This window comes from Cinclus cinclus, chromosome 19 (assembly GCF_963662255.1).
Source record: "Cinclus cinclus chromosome 19, bCinCin1.1, whole genome shotgun sequence".
In the NCBI taxonomy this organism is placed as follows: domain Eukaryota; kingdom Metazoa; phylum Chordata; class Aves; order Passeriformes; family Cinclidae; genus Cinclus; species Cinclus cinclus.
Genome location: NC_085064.1, coordinates 9964066 through 9982913, shown reverse-complemented (window position 1 = coordinate 9982913; position 18848 = coordinate 9964066). Strand labels below are relative to the sequence as shown.

The 18848-nt window shown below is 50.5% G+C and overlaps 3 protein-coding genes across 5 annotated transcripts in view; 2 read left to right on the top strand and 1 right to left on the bottom strand.

Moving 5' to 3' along the window:
• Window positions 1-1341: 1341 nt before the first annotated feature.
• DPH7 (diphthamide biosynthesis 7) lies at window positions 1342-10215 on the top strand. The gene is made up of 9 exons (XM_062505758.1): window positions 1342-1479; window positions 1913-2049; window positions 2480-2567; window positions 3291-3385; window positions 4937-5103; window positions 6023-6095; window positions 6880-6945; window positions 7115-7287; window positions 8279-10215. Exons 1-9 carry the CDS (start codon window positions 1342-1344, stop codon window positions 8890-8892), a joined length of 1551 nt encoding a protein of 516 aa, XP_062361742.1. The 3' UTR covers window positions 8893-10215.
• Window positions 10216-11193: 978 nt separating this feature from the next.
• MRPL41 (mitochondrial ribosomal protein L41) lies at window positions 11194-11924 on the bottom strand. Its single transcript, XM_062505743.1, has one exon. The coding sequence runs from the start codon at window positions 11675-11677 to the stop codon at window positions 11270-11272; it is 408 nt and encodes a 135-aa protein (XP_062361727.1). The 5' UTR covers window positions 11678-11924; the 3' UTR covers window positions 11194-11269.
• A 215-nt stretch (window positions 11925-12139) lies between these two features.
• PNPLA7 (patatin like phospholipase domain containing 7) overlaps window positions 12140-18848 on the top strand; it is a 125679-nt gene continuing 118970 nt past the window's right edge. For 2 of the 3 annotated variants that reach the window (XM_062505454.1, XM_062505455.1), the window contains exons 1-5: window positions 12147-12237; window positions 12834-12868; window positions 15265-15330; window positions 16024-16111; window positions 16673-16755. In XM_062505454.1, the coding sequence (XP_062361438.1) occupies window positions 12216-12237; window positions 12834-12868; window positions 15265-15330; window positions 16024-16111; window positions 16673-16755 (294 nt within the window). In that variant the 5' untranslated portion in view covers window positions 12147-12215. Of the gene's footprint in view, window positions 12238-12833; window positions 12869-15264; window positions 15331-16023; window positions 16112-16672; window positions 16756-18848 lie in introns of all 3 variants that reach the window. The other variant, XM_062505452.1, reaches the window with a different exon arrangement.

Below are 18848 nucleotides of genomic sequence, written 5' to 3'. Positions count from 1 at the left end.
CCACAGAGAATCTGTTCACAACAGAAGTGCTTTTAAGAGAGATTAAAGTTCAGCTGAAATGAGCAGCAACAAGTTGCCAGGACCAGACTGTGCCACCTACGGCTCTGAGGAAGCTCAGGGATGAATAAACTGAGCTCCCAGCTGGGATGGTGACCTGTCCCTTGGTACAGTGTCACAGCAAATGCCACAGCAGCTTTTGGAAGGAATTTCAGACTACAGCCACCTGCACTTGGCAAATTCATGGATGCTGTGATGCAGCACCAATGGCTGAATACCGAGGAGGAGTCAATGTGGCTTTTGTACAGGGAAATTGCTTCAAAATGCTTCAAAACTTTACTGGAATTGCTTCAATTACAGGTACCAACAAGCAGGGGAAAGAGGATTTGGTTGGGAAAGTGTGAACTGTATTTAATGATTACTTTGCTCAAGGCACTTAAGGAAAAAAAGCTGCTTGTCAAAAAGGGAAATGTGACACCGGCAAACAGCTGTATAAAAGAAAGGAAAGGAAGAGCAGAAGGGAGGATTTTTTTGGCGGTGGGAAGTAAACAGCTGGATGCCTAATATATTAAAAAACATAGAAAAAGAGGTAATGTACAATGAAACGGACAACATCCACTGATGAGGTTATTTAGTGTAATAATAATATAATAAAAGCTGAGTAAGGATGCTATGGGAGAGTGGGAGATCAAATTTAGCGTTAACAAATGTAGGGTTGGTTATGGGAAAACACCAAGCGGCCAGACCTTGGCTGATTTCACTCAGCAAGGAGACCTTTGGGTGTGCAGGATTTCTGCCGGGGGAACAGCGGCAGTCCAGGCTCCAGGAGAGGCAGGGAGCAGCACGGCGGTGGGAATGGCTGCGGGATGCATCCCGAGCGTGCAGGACCCGAATGGGACAGGACTGAGGGGAAAAGGAAAGGCTCAGGGCAGCGACCAGGATCCCTCCGGGCTCCGGAACAGCTCCTGCGCAGGGACAGCGGTGCCCGCCCGCGTCTGCTCGGGAAGTGCCGGGGTGGGGAAGGTCTCTAATGCCGAGGGAGGGCTGATCCCGGTTTTCTCTCGTGAGCAGCTGCCGGGTTCAGGGCAGGGGTCCCTCATCGGGCGGGCGCCGGAGCGGCAGCCCCCCCCCCCCCCCCCGGCTAGGACGCGTTGGGAGGGAGCGCTGAACCCCGAGAGCCCGGCGGGAGCCCGGCGTGCGCAGACAGCGCGGCCGGGGCAAGGGGCGGCTCCGCCGGCAGTTCCGCCCCGGGCCCGCCCTGACCGGGAAGCAGACGAGCGGCGGCCCCGCCTGCCCGCAGCCTCCTGGGAGCCGCCCCGGCGGCGCTGCAGGGCCCGGCCCGCGATGGCCGCGCCGTGCAGGACGCGCACGCTGCAGGTGGTGGACACGGAGTTCAGCGCGGACGCGGTGGAGTGGTGCCCGGTGGAGGGCTGGCACAGCATCCTGGCCTGCGGCACCTACCACCTGCGCCCGCCCGAGCAGGTGAGTCCGGCCCCGGCCCCGCTCCGGAGTGAGTCCACTTCCCCATCCCCGCCCGGCCGGCACCGTTCCGGGACGAACTCCCGTCCCCATCTCTGCCCGGTGCCGCTCCGGGGCGAGCCCCGACCCCATCCCTGGCCGACACCGTACCAGGGCGACCCCCCGACTTTGCCTGGCCCCGCTCCGGGGCGAGCCCCATCCCCGGTCCTGCCGATCCCCGCGGCGGGGCCGTGCCTTGTCCCGGCTGGGGTGGCTGGAGGCGGGGCAGACAGGCTCCTCCGGTGAGCCTGGTTGGCCCCAATGGGGGCTTTCACGCCTCAAGGCTGGGACTGGACAAGTGGGAGCCTCAGCCCTGCTCCTCGCTCCTAGCAGAATCTTTGCTGCAGAGGCAGAAGCGCGGCTGAGCTTGTCCTTTTCTTTTCCGTGTTTGCCACAGAGCGATTCCCGAGGGAGCAATGGGGCCTGTGACCGGACGGGGCGGCTCTACCTGTACCACTACAACGAGGAGCAGCCCTACATCCCGCTGACCGAGATCCAGCGCATCGACACGGCCGCCATCCTGGACATCAAATGGTAACGCTGGCCCAGCCAGGCTCGGTGCCACAGCAGCACGCTCTGCTCCTCCGGGGATCCTTTTTTGGCATGGCAGCAACAGCAGTAGTTACTAATGGAACAGTTCCTGACTTCTTGGAGGGAAATACTTTCCAGTTTGTTCCAGTGAGCAAAGACTGCCTTGTTTCTGTTTTTTACTTTCTGCTCATTTGGCTGGTCATGACTTTGTACCTCATTTATTTATATAGTAACACTTAGCAGATCTCCCCTGTACAGAATCCCCTCCTTGCAAGTGTGTGGGAACTTACGGAGCCTTAGATTTTCTTAATGTGACATTTTTTTGGTCACATACTTTGTCCTTGTACATATTGGAATGAAAGTTACGGCTTTTCTCTCTTCCTAAAATACAATAAAGATGGACATTGGAGACTTGTTTAACTTGATCTTTTAGGTGCCACATTCCTGTTGCAGAACATCCCATGGTTGGCATTGCAAACTCCACAGGCGCTGTGGAATTTTGCCACCTGACTGGAAGTGAGGTGGGTGGATGCAATGCCTGCTGCTGCTGAAGCTGGTTTGAACCCATGTTTGATAGATCCCTTCATTTATTAGTACTGTGCATAGGCTTGCAGGAAAGCTGGGTGGTTTCCATGGCTTCCTCAGCGTGCTTAGCTTTATAAATGCTTCTTTTGTCTTCTGATAATGTTTGTCATTAAATTGTGTGAACTTCTTCATGGTGCCAGCGAGTTGGGCTGGGCTCTACCCACCTGCAAAGTAGGGAGGAGAGGCAGGAGGAGGGCAGAAGCAAACCCTGGAAACAAGTATGGCCTAACTGGGAAACATCAGAAGGTGGAAAGCTAGTAAAAGCAGGAAGGATTTTTGGAGTGGGGGTTTCTTTTGGTGGTGAAAGAAGAGAGCGATCAGAGCCATTCTCACAGAGTAAATAAAGCAGAGGCCAGTCTGTAAGGGATTCAGTAGTCAGGTCATCACTTCTGCTGCATTTCATCAGTGCCTGAGAAGAGAGAGAGTTTAAGGAAGGTTTGGTGGACATGAGCAGCAGAAGGTGGGATCCTGTGTGTGCACAACTGGCCCGTAACCAGCACTGGGCGATTGTACAGTGCTGGGGGACATTTAATTTCTCCTTTTGTGTGAGACGCTCATTGGTCATCAGTCTCTGGAAAACCTGCTGTGGGAAGCAGTGCACCTGTCATTATGGACCTGCTGTCTTCCCAGTCTTAATCCAATCCTTTTGTTTCCAGTAGAAGAACAGCTGCATGTTGGAGCCACGCTTCAGGGTGGATCTTGGGGCACAGCGACTGGCCTTGTCCTTGGACTGGTCCACTGGACGAGAGCAATGGTGAGGATGGGAGATGGAGGCTGGGGCTGGAGGCCAGGGTGTCTGGGACAACTTTCAGGAGAAGTTGAGACTTCTTGAAGGAGTCTTTAGTGGTTTTGACTTTCTTGATCCCAGCTGTCCCCCTGGCTCTGCTCTAGAAGTTGCTCTTTCCAGAGGAAAGGTAACAGGAACACAAACATTGTGGTCACTGACAGGAGCAGAGACTAAACCAACAACAAATAGGAGGTTGTGCTCTGGGGAATGGCGGCAGGTGAGCCAGGGATGCGTCTTCTGCTGCCTTTGTTAAAAGGAAAGACCAGAACGGGATGCAAATGGAGCCGCTGGTTCCAACTCTGCTCTTAGAACAGCTGAGATTTTAGTGTGAAGTTCTTCTTAAGAACTGCTAATAATAGCACATATAGGAAGTTTAATCATGGGTTAGTGAGAAACAGGAGAGAATTGGTTTGAAAGTGGCTCCTTCTTCTCTCAAGCATTCACATATGAGATTTCAGAAACAGCATTGTTGCATGAAATAAGCTGAATTAGCTGTATCTTGAAGGACAGGGGTTGATCTGTTCTGTAGGTGCAGATGAAGAATGGTGCCTTTGGTGTGAGGCTGGAAACCAGGGGGATCAGGCAGTCATTGCTTAATGCTGTAGGGCAAATTTGCTAATTAAAGCTGTTTCTGTGTGTGCTGTTTAATGAGTAAGTAGAATTGCCAGTCAGACTTCCTTTTTATATTCCTCCTTTTTGTCTCTGTCCTTCATGATAAATGATTGTTGCCATGATGAAATGCCTTTAAACCTGCCATTGTTGTCACTTAGAGACCAATAACTTTTCCTAGAAGCCAGATGTACGCTGCAGGATGGGGGTGGCCTTGTATCTCTTAGGTGGGAATTTGGGAGATTCAGTGTGGTTGAATCATTTGATACAGAACTGGAAAGAAGCCCCAGGCCACCAAAGCAGTGCTTGCAGTTGCAGGTACCCAAACAGAAGGGACCTAGTTCATGTCAGGGAATGCTAGAAAATCTGTGCACTGGGAATTGCAAACATTTGCCAGTGCTCCAAGGTCATTTTGTCTAGAAACTGTAACTGTACTGTGGCACAGGAAGAGAGCAGAAAAGGTCAGGATCAGCCAGTGCTTTGGGTTTCAGTGATAGCAAGGAAATAAAACATCTCTTTCATGTACTCCAGAAGAAGGAAGAGGCTCTGAAAAGGCATTGTCAGTCTGACTTGGAGGGGAAAAAAAAAAGACTTCTTACATGCTTCACATTACATCAATAAACAAATTCCATGTGAAGAGGGTTCAAGTTTTGCATCTCTGATAAAGACAAGAGCCAGCAGTGGTTCTTTCCCTGACATGGATGTGAGTTGTTGCTCCCCATGAGAGCAGGGAGTGGCAGTCACTGGGGCAGGTGATTTTGAGATGAAGCTGTAGAGGCTGAAGCTGAAAAGAATTGTATGAATGTGTTGTTCCTGCCACCATGCTGCCAGTCTCTGTCACTGTTTAGTTGAATCAAAATATTTGATTGTTGCAGTAATTCCCAATGTTTTTTGTGTACCCTGCTGTAGTGGATGTCCTTTAAGAGTGATCAGCAGTGATTCAGAGGGGAAGCTGAATCTTTTCTCCATAGATGAGTCTGCTCCTTCTGTGCATGTCCTGAACCAGTGGGAAGCTCATAAATTTGAGGCCTGGATTGCTGCTTTTAATTACTGGGACACTGATATCGTGTATTCAGGTCTGTATGGGCTGGGAAATCTCCTTGGGGCTGTTGGGGAGGGGGGTCCTTGTTTAGGGATGTGTTCCTTAGGTTCTTACTTTCCAGGGTTGGGCGTGCTGCTTGCATCACCTCTTGAAAGAGCTGGGGCCTCCAGTAAGGGGTGAAAGGCTTCTTTTCTGGATGGTGGAAAGTGGTTTGAGTTAATTAGGAGAAGCTGTACCCTGAAAACTGTAGTTTGGGTGGCTATTGCCAAAAAATATTATATTCTCCTGCAGTTATGCAAAGAACTACAGAGCTGATTGAGTTCAGTCTTTGTGACTTCTCTCATTCTTTTTTTCTTACCAAAAGGGAGGGTATCCCCATATTGATACCATGTGTTTTCTGTGGTGATGGGTATTGGGAGCTTCAATGTGATTTTTGGTGTGTCTGTTAACTTCTGTGAGATCCCAGGGCTGAAACGCATCAGCTCTGTGTCACAAACTATCCTGAGCAGGAACGGACCACCAGGATGATCGATCCAATTCCCAGCCCTGCACAGACACCCCAGCAATCCCACCCTGGGCATCCCTACCTGCACAGACACCCCAGCAATCCCCCCTTGGGCATCCCTACCTGCACAGACACCCCAACAATCCGCCCCATCCATCCCTGGCAGCGCTGTCCAAATGCTCCTGGAGCTCTGGCAGCCTCGGGGCCGGGACCATTCCCTGGGGAGCCTGGGCAGTGCCCAGCACCCTCTGGCTCAGGGAAGAACCTTTCCCTCATCTCCAGCCTGAGCCTGCCCTGGCCCAGCTCCAGCTGTTCCCAGTGTCCTGCCACAAAGCAGAGATCTGAGGTGCCCCTCAGGAGGCTGCAGACTCTCTGCACTGCTTTGCCCCATGCTCAGGGCTGGTGCTGAGGGTCACCAGCCCTGAGCATGTGTTTTGTCCCTGGGCAGGAGGGGATGACAGCCTGCTCAAGGGCTGGGACACCAGGTGCAGTCCGGAGGCTCCAGTCTTCACCAGCAGGAGGTAAGTGAGACCTGTCCACGCCCAGCCCTGCAGCAGTGGAGAGGGAACACCGGCTGCTGCCCTGCCCCTTCCTAAGCCACTGAATTAGGAGATATGCAGTGATAATGGATCTTGGTTCTGCTTCTGTTGGGAAATGAAGGCATCTGTTAGGTTTTTTTAATCAGAACAACTTCAGGTAGAAGAAACTTTCTTCTCTATGTCCTTTAACACAATTAACAAGTGTTGATTTCAACATGTGAAGAGGGTGGTAGTTTCTTTCTAAAAATGGATCCTGATCTACACTTTTATTTTGGCAATTTTTGTGTGTGTTAAATTTGGATATATTATTATGGAATGTTTTTTAGAAAATATTTTTTTCTCCAGTGTTTAGTTATTTGAAGCAATTTCTATCTTATTTAAAAAAAATGGTTAAAACAATATACACAGCTCTCCAGTGGAATTCTGTATGTAAACTTAAGTTACACTGGGGACTATTGGTATGGAAATACTAATTCTGGGAGTTAAGTCTCCTGGGAATGGAGTTGTTCTGCTGGAATTCTTAGGGCCTTTGAGCAGCAGTTAATGGGGTAAATATTACTAGAAAATACGTGTGCTGAGAGCTAGTGTGAGTTGAAGTTTTGTCCCTGGGAAGGTTGTTGGACTGTGTAGGTGGAACTCTGCTTGGGTAGGTCACTGGACTGAAATTTTGAGCTTACCTTTCCTGAGACAATAATGAAACAATGTGGACTCGGAATCCTCAAAATGCAAGAAGCTCTTCTTGAATTGCTGTCTCTTCCCCCTGCAGACATTCCATGGGTGTGTGCAGCATCCAGTGCAGTCCCCACCGGGAGAATGTCCTGGCCACAGGCAGGTGAGTCCCTTCCAGCTGCACTTCCCTGGTGTGTCCAACTTCCTCTGTTACCTGAATGTGCTGCTGCCTCTTCAGAAATTCCGTGTGGTGCAGAGCATGTGGTCTTTCCTACTTTTCTTCTGTGCCCTGACTCAGCTGTGCTGCTTTTCTGTCTGTGGTGTGTTCCCAGCTACGATGAGCACGTGCTGCTGTGGGACACCAGGAACATGAGGCAGCCACTGGCTGACACCCACGTGGAAGGTGGGGTGTGGAGGCTGAAGTGGCACCCCACGTGTGATTTCGTGCTCTTGGCAGCCTGCATGCAGAGTGGCTTCAAGATCCTCGACTGCCGCGGGAGCCTGGGTGAGTGTCCAGGGAACTGGGAGCTCTGCTACTCTCCTTCGCTGCCTCCAGGTTCATGGGGAGCTCTAGCTCTTGCTGGAAGGATTGAGATGGTGTTAATAGCCAGAGTTCAGTTCTAATTTGATGTAACTTCCAGCTTTTCCACATCTGTGCACTCTGTTGGCTTCCTTGGTTGCACCAAGGCCCTGTCACTGTCTGTGTGTACATCTGTCATGCCTTTCCTCCCGTGAACAGAAGTTTTTGTGTGAGGGCACAACCATTCTGGGTTTGTGTTCACTGTGATGGCTTCTGACTGTCAGGTGGTGAAGGAATTGCAGGAATCACTGACCTGCTGGGGAATCAGTTAATGCCTCAGGAAGGAAGTGCTTTGCAGCCTGGTTAATCCAAAATAACATGAATAAGCCCTTCATGTGAATTACAAGGTACTTCCATGATAGACTGTTTACATTCACATTAGAAATGCAGTCTGACAGAGGATGGTTGGCTTCCTGGGTTCTCCAGACCTTGGGCAGATGCACAGGTTAGGAAATGAGGATGGCATTTCTTCTGTGTAGGGAAGGAAGGAACTTGATGTCCAGTTACTGTCAGAGTGAAATGCTGAGACTGACAGGAGGAACATCTGCAGTGTATTAATAACCAGGACTTGGCAATCCCTCAGGTGTGTTCATGGCTCAGTGAAGGTTGTGGTGTGATCAGTCTTGTCTGTCTTGAGTCTCTGTAGGCACTTGGAATAATGATGCTCTTAAACCTCATGCACGCTAAATGCTCTTCTCCTCTGCTACTGACCCAGGAAGAATCAAGGCCATTGAGAGGTGGCTGAAAAATGGTCAGTACATTATTCCTCCTGGAATGCTTATCTCTGTGGTGAAGAAGGCAATAACCAGAGAATTCTTCCCATGAGACACAGTCAGTACTGGAATGGCTGCTGAGCACTCTGCCACAACCCACAACTTGATCTCTTAAGTAATTTCTTTTTTTTTTTTTTTTAAAGCGGAAAACACAGAGGAATGTGTCATCCTGTCATCCTATGTCCTGCACAATTCCTTGGCCTATGGGGCTGACTGGTCAAGGCTGTGTCCAAGGGATTCTTTGCCTGCAAGCCAGGACCTCGCTGCTGCATGCCAGCCTCTGGAGGAGATTGTGGGAGCACCAGGGCAAGGAGATGAGAGACTGAATTTGCAGGTCCAGAACCTGAAGATAATTTATGAGTCTCCTACAGCTACTTTTGATGTAGTCCTGGATGAGGAGAGTGAAAGCCCTGCTGTGGCACTCACAGCAGGGGCAGGGCCAAAGCTGGCTGGGGATCCTGGACTGGTCAGGGGCTCTGGTTTAAAGGGAAGTTCAGATTTGGCTGCCCAAGGGGCAGATCTGGGGTCAGCCAGTGGCTCTGACTCAGGAGCCAGGAGACCCAATGGAATGGGCCTGGACAGAGGCAGTGACTCAGCCAGGTCTCCAGACAGCCCCAAAGAAATGAGCATTGTAGCCACTTGTTCTTTCTATGACACTATTCTCCATGTCTGGAAGTGGGAGATGAGCCTGGTGACCCCTCCAGATGTGCCAAGTCCTAGATCTCCATCCAGAAGAACAGATGAAAGTTTGCATTGACCAGTCCCAAGGGAAGAGGGAGGAAAACTCCTGAACTGAGAGTGACAGCTGAACTTAGTGCCCTAAGTTCTGCTGGGCTTTCCTGACTTACTGCTGAGCTTGGGAATCCTTCAAGCCCAACACTGATGGAATTCCTGGTGTTTTATTTTCAGCACAGAGCGCAAGCCTTTGTTTAGAGGCCTGTGGTCATGCCCAGACAGGTTTATTTAGTTTCTCCCTTAATGTCCTAGTTCCAGGTGGAACAGCCCTCCTCTCACAGGCTGCTGCTTTGTACCTCAGATCTGAATCCTTTAAAGACTGGTTTGCATTTTAGTCTGTTAAGCCCGTTCTCCTTCCCTCCCAAACCAGACTTGGCTGTGCTGCTGTGCAGACCCAGTAAGTGATCAGGTTTCCTGAATGTCTCAGAAAAGTCCCTGAGCAGAGGCTTGGCTGTGTGATGAGTGTGTCCCTGGAGACCTCAGACAGGCCAGACACAGTGCAATGTGCTCACAGTGAAGTTTAACAGAAGTTCTGGTTCAGAAGGAAGTGCAGACTGGCTGGTGTGATGGGAAGTGCTGTGGATCCTCCTTGTGAGGATCCTGGTGCTTCTCCATCATACTTGTCACCTGACTGCAGACTCCATCATTCCCAGCTGAGCACACCCTGGTTCAGCTAAATCCTTGCAGTGACCCCACCATGGTGTAGTGCCACTCAACCACCCCTCATGGCCTCTCAGTATCCAGGTCATGCTTTCTGCACTCCACAGAGCTATGTATAGCTCCAAAGTCAAGTTCCAGTTTTAAAAGGTGAACAGCTTTAAGATCAAAACCTCCAAAAAGTCTAAGTGGTGTTTCTTGACATATTTTTAATTTTAAATAAGTACAGAAACCAAAATCTTAACAGCATTGCCCTAACTACCTCCAGGAATGGCTGCAGGTTTTCTCATGGTTGCTCCATTAGCTCTCTCTTTTTCACTGTGAAATATCGGCAAAACATCCTTTCTGGAACATTTTCTCTATTCCTAGAAACAAAAAAACCAGCTTAAACCAGATCAGTAACTTAGCTTGCATGGCTTTGTCTTTGAGGGTCCTGAAGAATGAGTTGTCTGGAGGGAAAGAAACACCAGCAACAGGTCTCTGTGTAACAGTGCTACAAGTAAATGAGGTGCAGCAGATGAGAACTCTGCTGCTTTGACATCCCTTTCTCAAGGGTGAATGTGTATTTTAGCAAACATTCTGGAGCACTGTTACATAAAGATTCATATTAGTAATGAAACCAAGAGCTTTTGCTAAAGAAAAAAAATGCTATTTTTGGATGTTTCTAAAATAAAACCACTATAAGTGATTTATTTTTTTTTTTGGTTGAATTTTAAAAATCAAATGACTTGAGTGTCCTCATGAGGACCTTCTGCCCTGGCCTGGGATGGCTCAGGCTCCAAGGGGTGAATGTTCTTTGGGAGTAAGAGTGGACAATCCTTGGAAAACCAAGGGTGTATCCTTGTACCTGCCGATGACTGTTTTAAAGGTTGTAATGCCTTTTATTGCGCTGTGAGAGAGGAGACAGCCCGAGGGCAACGAAGCTGGAGCAGTGTCACCGACTGGGACCAGCCTGGTTTAAGCTTTAGGCCAGGCTTTGTTTTGCTCAGAGAAATGAGGAGACCCTATTATTATCTGCCTTCACATGGGGTGTGAGGCAAATGATGTGGTCAAGACCAAGCTGGAATTGGCATCAAAGGGCACAGGATCTCCTGCTCTCCAGCCCTGCCTCCCCCTCCAGCCCCTGGCTGGGCAGCAAGTCTCACAAGGAAAGAGCTGAAGGACCACTTCTGCCAACACCAGCAACAGCCAAGGCAGGAACCAACCACTTGTGTGTAACTTGTTCTGATCAGCTTCACAGGAGGTGAAAAATGCAGAGCTCAGTTCGAAAAGCTGTGGCTGGTCCCTGATCACAACTCGTCCTGTGATTTGGGGCTGCAGCACTCTCAGTACATCGCAGCCCTGCCCAGCCCCAAAACTGCGGGGGTTTTAACAACCACCGTAAGAACTCATCTTGTCAGCCCTCATGACAGACTAAGTGCTCTCAGACCATCCACTAAACTTTCTTCCTTTCTCCCGAACTGAACATTTTCAGTCTTAATTTAATTTTAAAAGTTTAATTCTTAAACTTTGCAGCACTTTATATTTAGAAACATCATGGGCTCCTCACACTCAGAGCCCCCAGAGGGGGCTCTGCTCACCAGGCACAGCTGTCTCCCAGAGGCATTACCAGTCATGGATGGGAAATCAAACCGCACATTGATTTAAATCAGAGATTACAGAAGAACAAGGTAGAAGGATTTGCTTTAATGTTCAGTGGCAGAGCCTGTCCCGTGTTGGCCAGCGGTGTCACTACTTGCTCCCTACCGCACATAGTTCTTGGGGAAGAGCTGGAAGAGCTTGCCCTCCTGCGTGGGCTCGAAGCCATACTTCTCCAGGTTGTTGGGGTCGAATGTGCCGTCCTTCACGTCCTTCTCGATGCGTGGAGCCACCACCTCGTCGAAGAGCTGCTTGGCCGTCATGGGCGGCTCGGAGCCCTCGGGGGCGCGGTACGACACGTACGGCCGCAGCTTGAAGCCCGTCAGGTCGGGCACGACGAACTCGGGCACCATCTCCTTGACGAGGAGGAACTTCTTGTTGCGGGTGAGCACGCCCAACTTCTTGGCACCGCGGCCCTTGTTGTGGCTCCGGGGACCGCGCTTGCTGGTGAACGGCGACATGCGGTCTGCGCCGCGCACCAGCCCGCGGACTAGCTGGGTCAGCAGCCCCATGCCAGGCACTGAGGGGTCAGCGAGGCCGGAGCCGGGCCTGTAGGCACTGGCTGCTCAGCAAGCCGGTCCTCGGAGGCAGCCGGGAGCTCACAGACACCAGGCCGGTCCCCGCGGGCACCAAGGAATTAGCGAAGCCGGAGCGAGTGCCCGACAGCACCGGGGGGCTCAGCGGAGACGGAGATGGCCCCTGCGAGCACCGAGGACTCCCCGAACAGCGCCGCAGCCGAATTCGCCCTCACGACCCGGAGCGGCCCCGCCGCCGCACACCCCAACAGCGCCCGCTCCCATTGGCCGGGCCGCGCCAGCCAATCCGCAGCGCCGATGCTGTCCGCCCGCGGCACGCGCGCCGAACGGCTCCGGGGGGCCTTTCCCCGCCAATCAGCAGCGAGCAGCCCGCGGCCTGGGCGGGGCCCGGCGCGGCCGCGCCCCCTGGCGGAGGCGGGCGGGGTCTGCGCTCAGCGCCCTTCGCCCCGGCCCGGGGACCCGCGGCCGCTCGGGCGGGACAAGGGCCGGTACCGGTACCGGCACCGGCACCGGGATGATGGCGGGGACAGGAGCAGGTGAGAGGGTGCTGGGGGTCACTGGAGCGCGGCGGCGGGACCCGGGCCTGGCGGGTTTGTGCAGCCGCGCGGTGACCCCGGCCGGTGCCGGTGCCCCAGGCCCGGCGGGGGGAGGAGGAGGAGGAGGTGGAGGAGGTGGAGGAGGAGGTGGTTTTCTTGTTCGGTGCCGTGTCCCGAGCTGTAACCTGGCGAAACGGGGCCGGGAAGAGCAGTCCGGGAGAGTGACCGGGGTCTGGCCGGGAGGTGACCGGGAGGGTGCCCAGCGGTCGGTGCCATCCGCGGGCAATGCCGGTCCCGCGGGGCCGTTCCGGTCTTTGCTTTCTCAGGGAGCAGGGATGGCTCTGGCTGTGACACCGTGCGGAGGTTCCCGTGGAGTTTTGTTTAAATTCCCGTAGCTGTGGAGAAGTTTTTTCGGAATAAGTCCCGTCCCCCAGCACTTCACTGCTGGGTTTTGTTGCTCAGCAGGGCACGAAGGGATCGTAAAGTTAAAAAGTTTTCGTTCCCTTTGTGCTGTTCAAGATTTGGATCAGAAGCTGTGGTCATCTCTTAACTCAGTCTCCTCTTTGTTTTTGTCTTTGCTCCTGCTGCACCTCCAGACATGGATGAAGGGGAAAACAACACCAGCCTTGAGGTACAGTATGTTTTGCACTTATTATTGAACTTATTTATTTTACTGTGAGTGTTTCCAGAAACTGAAAGCAGCTGTACCTAATTTGATAGCATTGAGACAATGCCTTTAGATGCTTTTACTTTGAAAGAGCCTTTCCTGCTGGGAGATGTATCCTTTCAAACTTTTAAGGATTGGTCCTATTTTATTGTGTATTTTTTATTTCTTGCCAACCGTTCATGCTCTGCTTCATTTTCTAAACTGTTCCAACAATGCTATGATTTAAATACTTTAAATTTTAGCCTAAAGAAGGAGGAGTTGCAGAATTCTGGCAGACTGCACTTCTTGTATTTGTTTTTAGTCACAGATATGAAACTCACAGACCAAAGAGGCACATGATGCTTTCTCTAGTCATGAAAAACAAACCCCATGAGAGGAAATAGTTCTCAGAACTAAAAAGCACACACAATGTACTTGTACACAGTTAACAGTGTTTTGTGAAAGTCCAGGTTCCGTAGTCAAAACAAAGCACGGCTGCCTCTGAGCTATGAGGAAGCCTTGTGTTTTGGGTTAATCCCAATTTTAAGTCCTTGTTTTCAGGGCTGATAAGCCTTTCCCACCTCTGCATTAATGAGGAATGTGTCAGTGTTTGCCCTGGACTGCAGTGAGGAGTTGTTGGACTCTCAGCAGTGCTGGGTGCCTGTACTCTGGATGGGTGTGAGGCTGCATGTTTGTGCTGACTGCTGTAAAGTCTCCAGTTCTTAAGGAAACATCAGGAAGCAGAGAAATGCTCTTTATGCCAATCCATTCTCTTGGCAGGTGACTGCTCCATTTTCAGGTGCAGTTAGGGGCCCTCTAGGGTGGTCCCACAGGTGTTGTGGCTCTGAGGGTTCTTTGGGGCTGGGTGAGGTGAAGTCCTTGGTCTGGGGTGCTGAGCACAGCCCTCCCCAGAGAGGAGCTGCCCTGGTGACTTGGCTGTGACCTCATTCCTGCCCCAGGAGCTGTCATAGCAGTCACTGACATGTCTCAGGTGTCTGCACAGCTCAGCCTGGCTGCTTTGCTTCCTCTGCTTGTCCACAAGGATTATTCGAGCTAGGAAAGGTCCCCCCCAAGTCTGAGCAGGGGAATATCATGCTCTCAGTGGTGAAAACTTTGCAAGAACCTCTCAGTGGTTCTTGGAGTTCTGAATTTCTTCTTGCCTTTGTTGCCTTTCTGCAGTGCCCCAACCTGGGCATGTTTGTGTTTTATTCTTTTTCCTGTAGATTTGCTTCTCCTCTTGCAGCAGCAATGTGAGTGTCAGTTGGCAATTACTATTTTTGGTGTTATTTGAGATCATATAGGCCTGGGGAGCAGCAGAACTGTCCATGTCCCAGTGTCCCTGACACTGTCAAGGGGAAATAAATACATTAAGTGACCACAACAGATTTCCACCAGGAACTCTGTGTCATCAGGTGTTGTACCTGTTGCTGACACACCTTCAGCTTATTTTTTTTCCCTTTTTTCTTCTTTTTTTTTTTTTTTTTCAAAATTTTGTGGCTTTTCACTGCAATCCCATGACTAGTCTGATAACAATAGTGACAAAGTTAGTTTGACTCATGTTGGGAAGATAAACATTAAAGTGCTGAAGTGACCTGAGAAGGCAGAGTGAGCACAGGGATCTGTGTGAGGTGACTGGTGTGGCAGGAGTTTCCTTTGTGCTGTAAAACTGGAATGAATTCCATTAGAGAGACCAGTTTGGTGACTTGGTGTACACTTCATTTTTCTCATGGTGGCAAAGCTGAGTTCAGCTGTCATCCAGATCTGGAGCCACAGGCAGGAATGGGACCAGAACTGTGTGTAGGACTTGATTCAAGGGTTTTTGAGATTCAAGACATAGAGCAGGGTATATTTGTCTTTGTACTCATGTTGTTTTCACTTGTTCCTGAGAGTTGTTTTGCCTTTTTCTCCCTTTCTCTTAAATTTTGGGTTGGCATTTGTGAGACTGTGTTAAGTGCCAGGTGTTATTCCTGAGTGACACTGGTGGACACAGGTCCCAGGACAGCACACCTGAGCTCAGGGCTTCTGCTCATGTGCGTCATCTGCTTTTTATCTGCTTTAGTGTGCTGGTTTATGAATTGTTTTCTCAGTCTCATAAAGTTCTTTGCATTCCATTCTCGTCTTTGATGCTCTGAATGACACAGAATGATTATAAAAAGTGTTCATCTCACTGTTTGACTCTGGTTTAGGACTGTTCAGGAATGCACTGAACTGACAGCAACACAAAACTCCCTTACTGATCCCTTTCCCTTCCCTACTTTTTCCTTTCTGTTTGCTAAGTGCGTTATAAGTCAAAGAAAAATACAACCCAGTTGGTTGAGATGTTTTTATGGGGGCCTTTTTCCAGCTGTGGGAAACTAATTTGACCTTCCTTTTGGTGCCAGGCTCGGTTGCCCGGGGGTGGGACCCCCATCCTGCAGTTTGTGGAGGACAGGATCCAGACCACCATGGTAAAGTAGAGCTGCAGTCAGCTGGCTGAGGGGTGGGGGTGCATCTGGAACAGCTTCTCCTGAGCTCCACGAGCTCTGCTAAGGGACTACCAAAGTCTGAGCATTTGTTCCTTTGCTGTCACTGTGCATGAGGCAGGAATTATTTCCCGTTATTTAGAATCACAGGCTGGTTTGGGTTGGAAGGGACCTCAAAGTCCATCCAGTGCCACCCCTGCCACCTCCCACTGTCCCAGGTTGCTCCAAGCCCCAGTGTCCAACCTGCCCTGGGACACTGCCAGGGATCCAGGGGCAGCCACAGCTGCTCTGGGCACCCTGTGCCAGGGCCTGCCCACCCTCCCAGGGAAGGATTCTCCAAAATGCCATCTACCCCTGCCCTCTTTCCCCTTAAGGCCATTCCCCCTTGTCCTGTCCTTCCATGCCCTCATACACCTCCTGTACATTGAGTTGACCAGCTCACAGATCTTTGGGAAAAAAAACACGGAATATTTTGCATGTGGTTTTAGGACTGGTCACTGATGCAGTTTAAACTTCTCACACACACGATGCTTGAATTAAAAATTAAATATGTATGAACATGCTTGGCTTTTAGACATTTCACTGTGCTGAGTGTTCTTCAGTCTTCCAAAAAGTATGTAGTAACTTCTGAAGCTGAAAATGTCTAACTTTTTTTTTCTCCCTAAATTCCCCTCCCAGCTGACTGGAATTGCAATTGGAGCTGCAGTTGCACTGTTGCTTATAGCAGTTGTTGTGTTTGTCGTGTACAGAAGAGTGAGACAGTCTAGTAAGTACTTGATAACCATGTAAGTTTTAAAACCAGTTTTTCCATCAATCTTGAGTTTTTTGCAATTTTCTATGGTAGTTGTTTGCTGCAGAGGTGTGGTTCTTGCAGGACAACAACTTTAAAGGATGGAGAACTTGTGTTAATTCACTTCCCCACGTCTGGACCCAGAACTGTCACATGCAGGACCTGGAGGTTTTATTTCTTTGGTGTATGAGCAGTGTCAGCCTCAGGATCAGTTGTGAATTATGCAGATGATTTCAACCCTTCTGTGATTTCACTGTCACAGGAAGGAGAAATGGTTGAATGAGAGGTTTCCTTCAGGAGATTAAAGCTGCCCAATCCTTCTGTGTGCTCAGAGAGCCCTTTAGCTCCTCTGGGGCTGAGGTGGAGCCTCAAGGCAGCCCTGACTTGGCCAGAGCTGGGGAATGAGGGATCCCAGGGTGGTTTAAATTCCAAACTCTGCCCACAGGAGCTGTTCTGGAGGCAGCAAAGTCCCCAAGCTGTGCTCAGGTGTTCTCCCAGCTGCTAAAGGTGGTTTCTGATGTGATGCTTCTGTTTCAGAACAACTTCAGCCACACGTGCCTCAGTACAGGTTTCGCAAGAGGGACAAAGTGATGTTCTACGGGAGGAAAATAATGAGGAAGGTGAGGGCACCTGGTAAAATCCAGTTTGGGAGATGTAAAGTTTGCAATACTTCACTTGTTGAGCCTGGCCTGGGTCCTTCAACCTATAAAATCTCACTGGGATTTTGTGGATGTCTCAGAACGCCTGCAATACTGACTGGATTGCTGATGGAGCAGCAGTAGCTTCTCTTTTTGGCCAAACCTTTCCTTTTTGAAAAATATTTACAGTCAATGAGGGGAGCAATAAATCAGTGAGTATCTAACTCCTGTAAGGGGTTAGTGATTGTTTAAATATCCCGGAATCCCAGACTGGTTTGGGTTGTAAGGAACCTTAAAGCCCATCCAGTCCCACCCCAGCCATGGGCAGGGACACCTCCCACTGTCCCAGGCTGCTCCAAGCCCCGATGTCCAACCTGGCCTTGGACACTGCCAGGGATCCAGGGGCAGCCACAGCTGCTCTGGGCACCCTGTGCCAGGGCCTGCCCACCCTGCCAGGGTCCTGGCTGTTCCCTGGTCCAGGTGTGCACTCACTGCAAACCAACATCTGTAGAAAAATAAGGTACGGGGAAGTAACCATCCTTAGCCTGTGTGGAGGAAAAATTCCTGCTGAGAACTGCCCCAGCCTCTGCCTCCCACACTTCATTGAGGTGAATTCAAACACTTTGATTTAATTAGACACTGGTGGGTTTAATATTCAGGTCTGGAGCTGTTTCACTGTGGAGGAGGTGGTTCCTCTCTGAATCTTGCATGGCAGGTCAGTCTTTAAGTAAAACTTGGCCAAAAAAGCACTCAGTGAGTGGAAATTTTGTGTATGACACTTCATAAATTTAATATTCTTCATGATTTTCATGTGCAACTTGGTAATTTGAATAATATTTAACCAAGTAACTCACAGAAGTAAAGAATGCTTAGAATTCCACGTGGGAAAATAGTTTCAGGTAGTTTTTTGTTTTAGATCTTACTTTTTGCTTTTCTTCCCAAATGAGGTAGGGAACGTTACACCCAAACTGCTGTGGGTTGTACTTCATGTTTTTTTGATAATATACCAAGATTTTACTTAAAAAAAAAAATCCCTCTGAACTAATTGAAGATTCATTTTGCTGCAGAAACTTTTTACAGAGATTAAACTCTTTGGGTAACAAATGAACTGGGAATGTTTTGAAAGTACCTAATGAGGGATTTTCTTGGTGTAGCAGTTGTGGTGTTTCTCCAGAGGGTGGCACCTGGGAACTAGGAAATGGAAGGAAAAGCCTTAGTTTGTCACCATCACAGCCAGATAGAATCCTGGAATATCCTCAGCGGGAAGGAATCCACTGGTATCATCAATCCAGCCCCTGTCCCTGCCCAGACCCCCCAACAATCCCCCCTGTCCATCCCTGGCAGCGCTGTCCAAACGCTCCTGGAGCTCTGGCAGCCTCGGGGCCGGGACCATTCCCTGGGGAGCCTGGGCAGTGCCCAGCACCCTCTGGCTCAGGGAAGAACCTTTCCCTGATCTCCAGCCTGAGCCTGCCCTGGCCCAGCTCCAGCCGTTCCCTGGCTCCTGTCCCTGGCCCAGAGCAGAGCCCGGAGCTGCCCCTCGGGAGGAGCTGCAGCCCCGGGGAGCTCTGCCCCCAGTGTGCTCCAGGTGAACAATCCCAGTGCCCCCGGTGTGCCCCAGGTGAACAATCCCAGTGCCCCCAGTGTGCCCCAGGTGAACAATCCCAGTGCCCCCAGTGTGCCCTGGAAGGGACCCACCAGGATCACCCAGTGCAGCCCCTGTCCCTGCCCAGACCCCCCAACAATCCCCCCCTGTCCATCCCTGGCAGCGCTGTCCAAACGCTCCTGGAGCTCTGGCAGCCTCGGGGCCGGGACCATTCCCTGGGGAGCCTGGGCAGTGCCCAGCACCCTCTGGCTCAGGGAAGAACCTTTCCCTCATCTCCAGCCTGAGCCTGCCCTGGCCCAGCTCCAGCCTGTCACAAAGCAGAGATCAGTGCCTTACTTCTCTTCCTGCTGCTGAGTGCTCCTGAATGAGAACCACTCATTTCCCCTATACCATCCATTAGCATTGTAGTAGCTGATTGTAAAATCAAAATATACTCCACTATATAGAAAGGAAGTGATCTCGAAGTAGATAC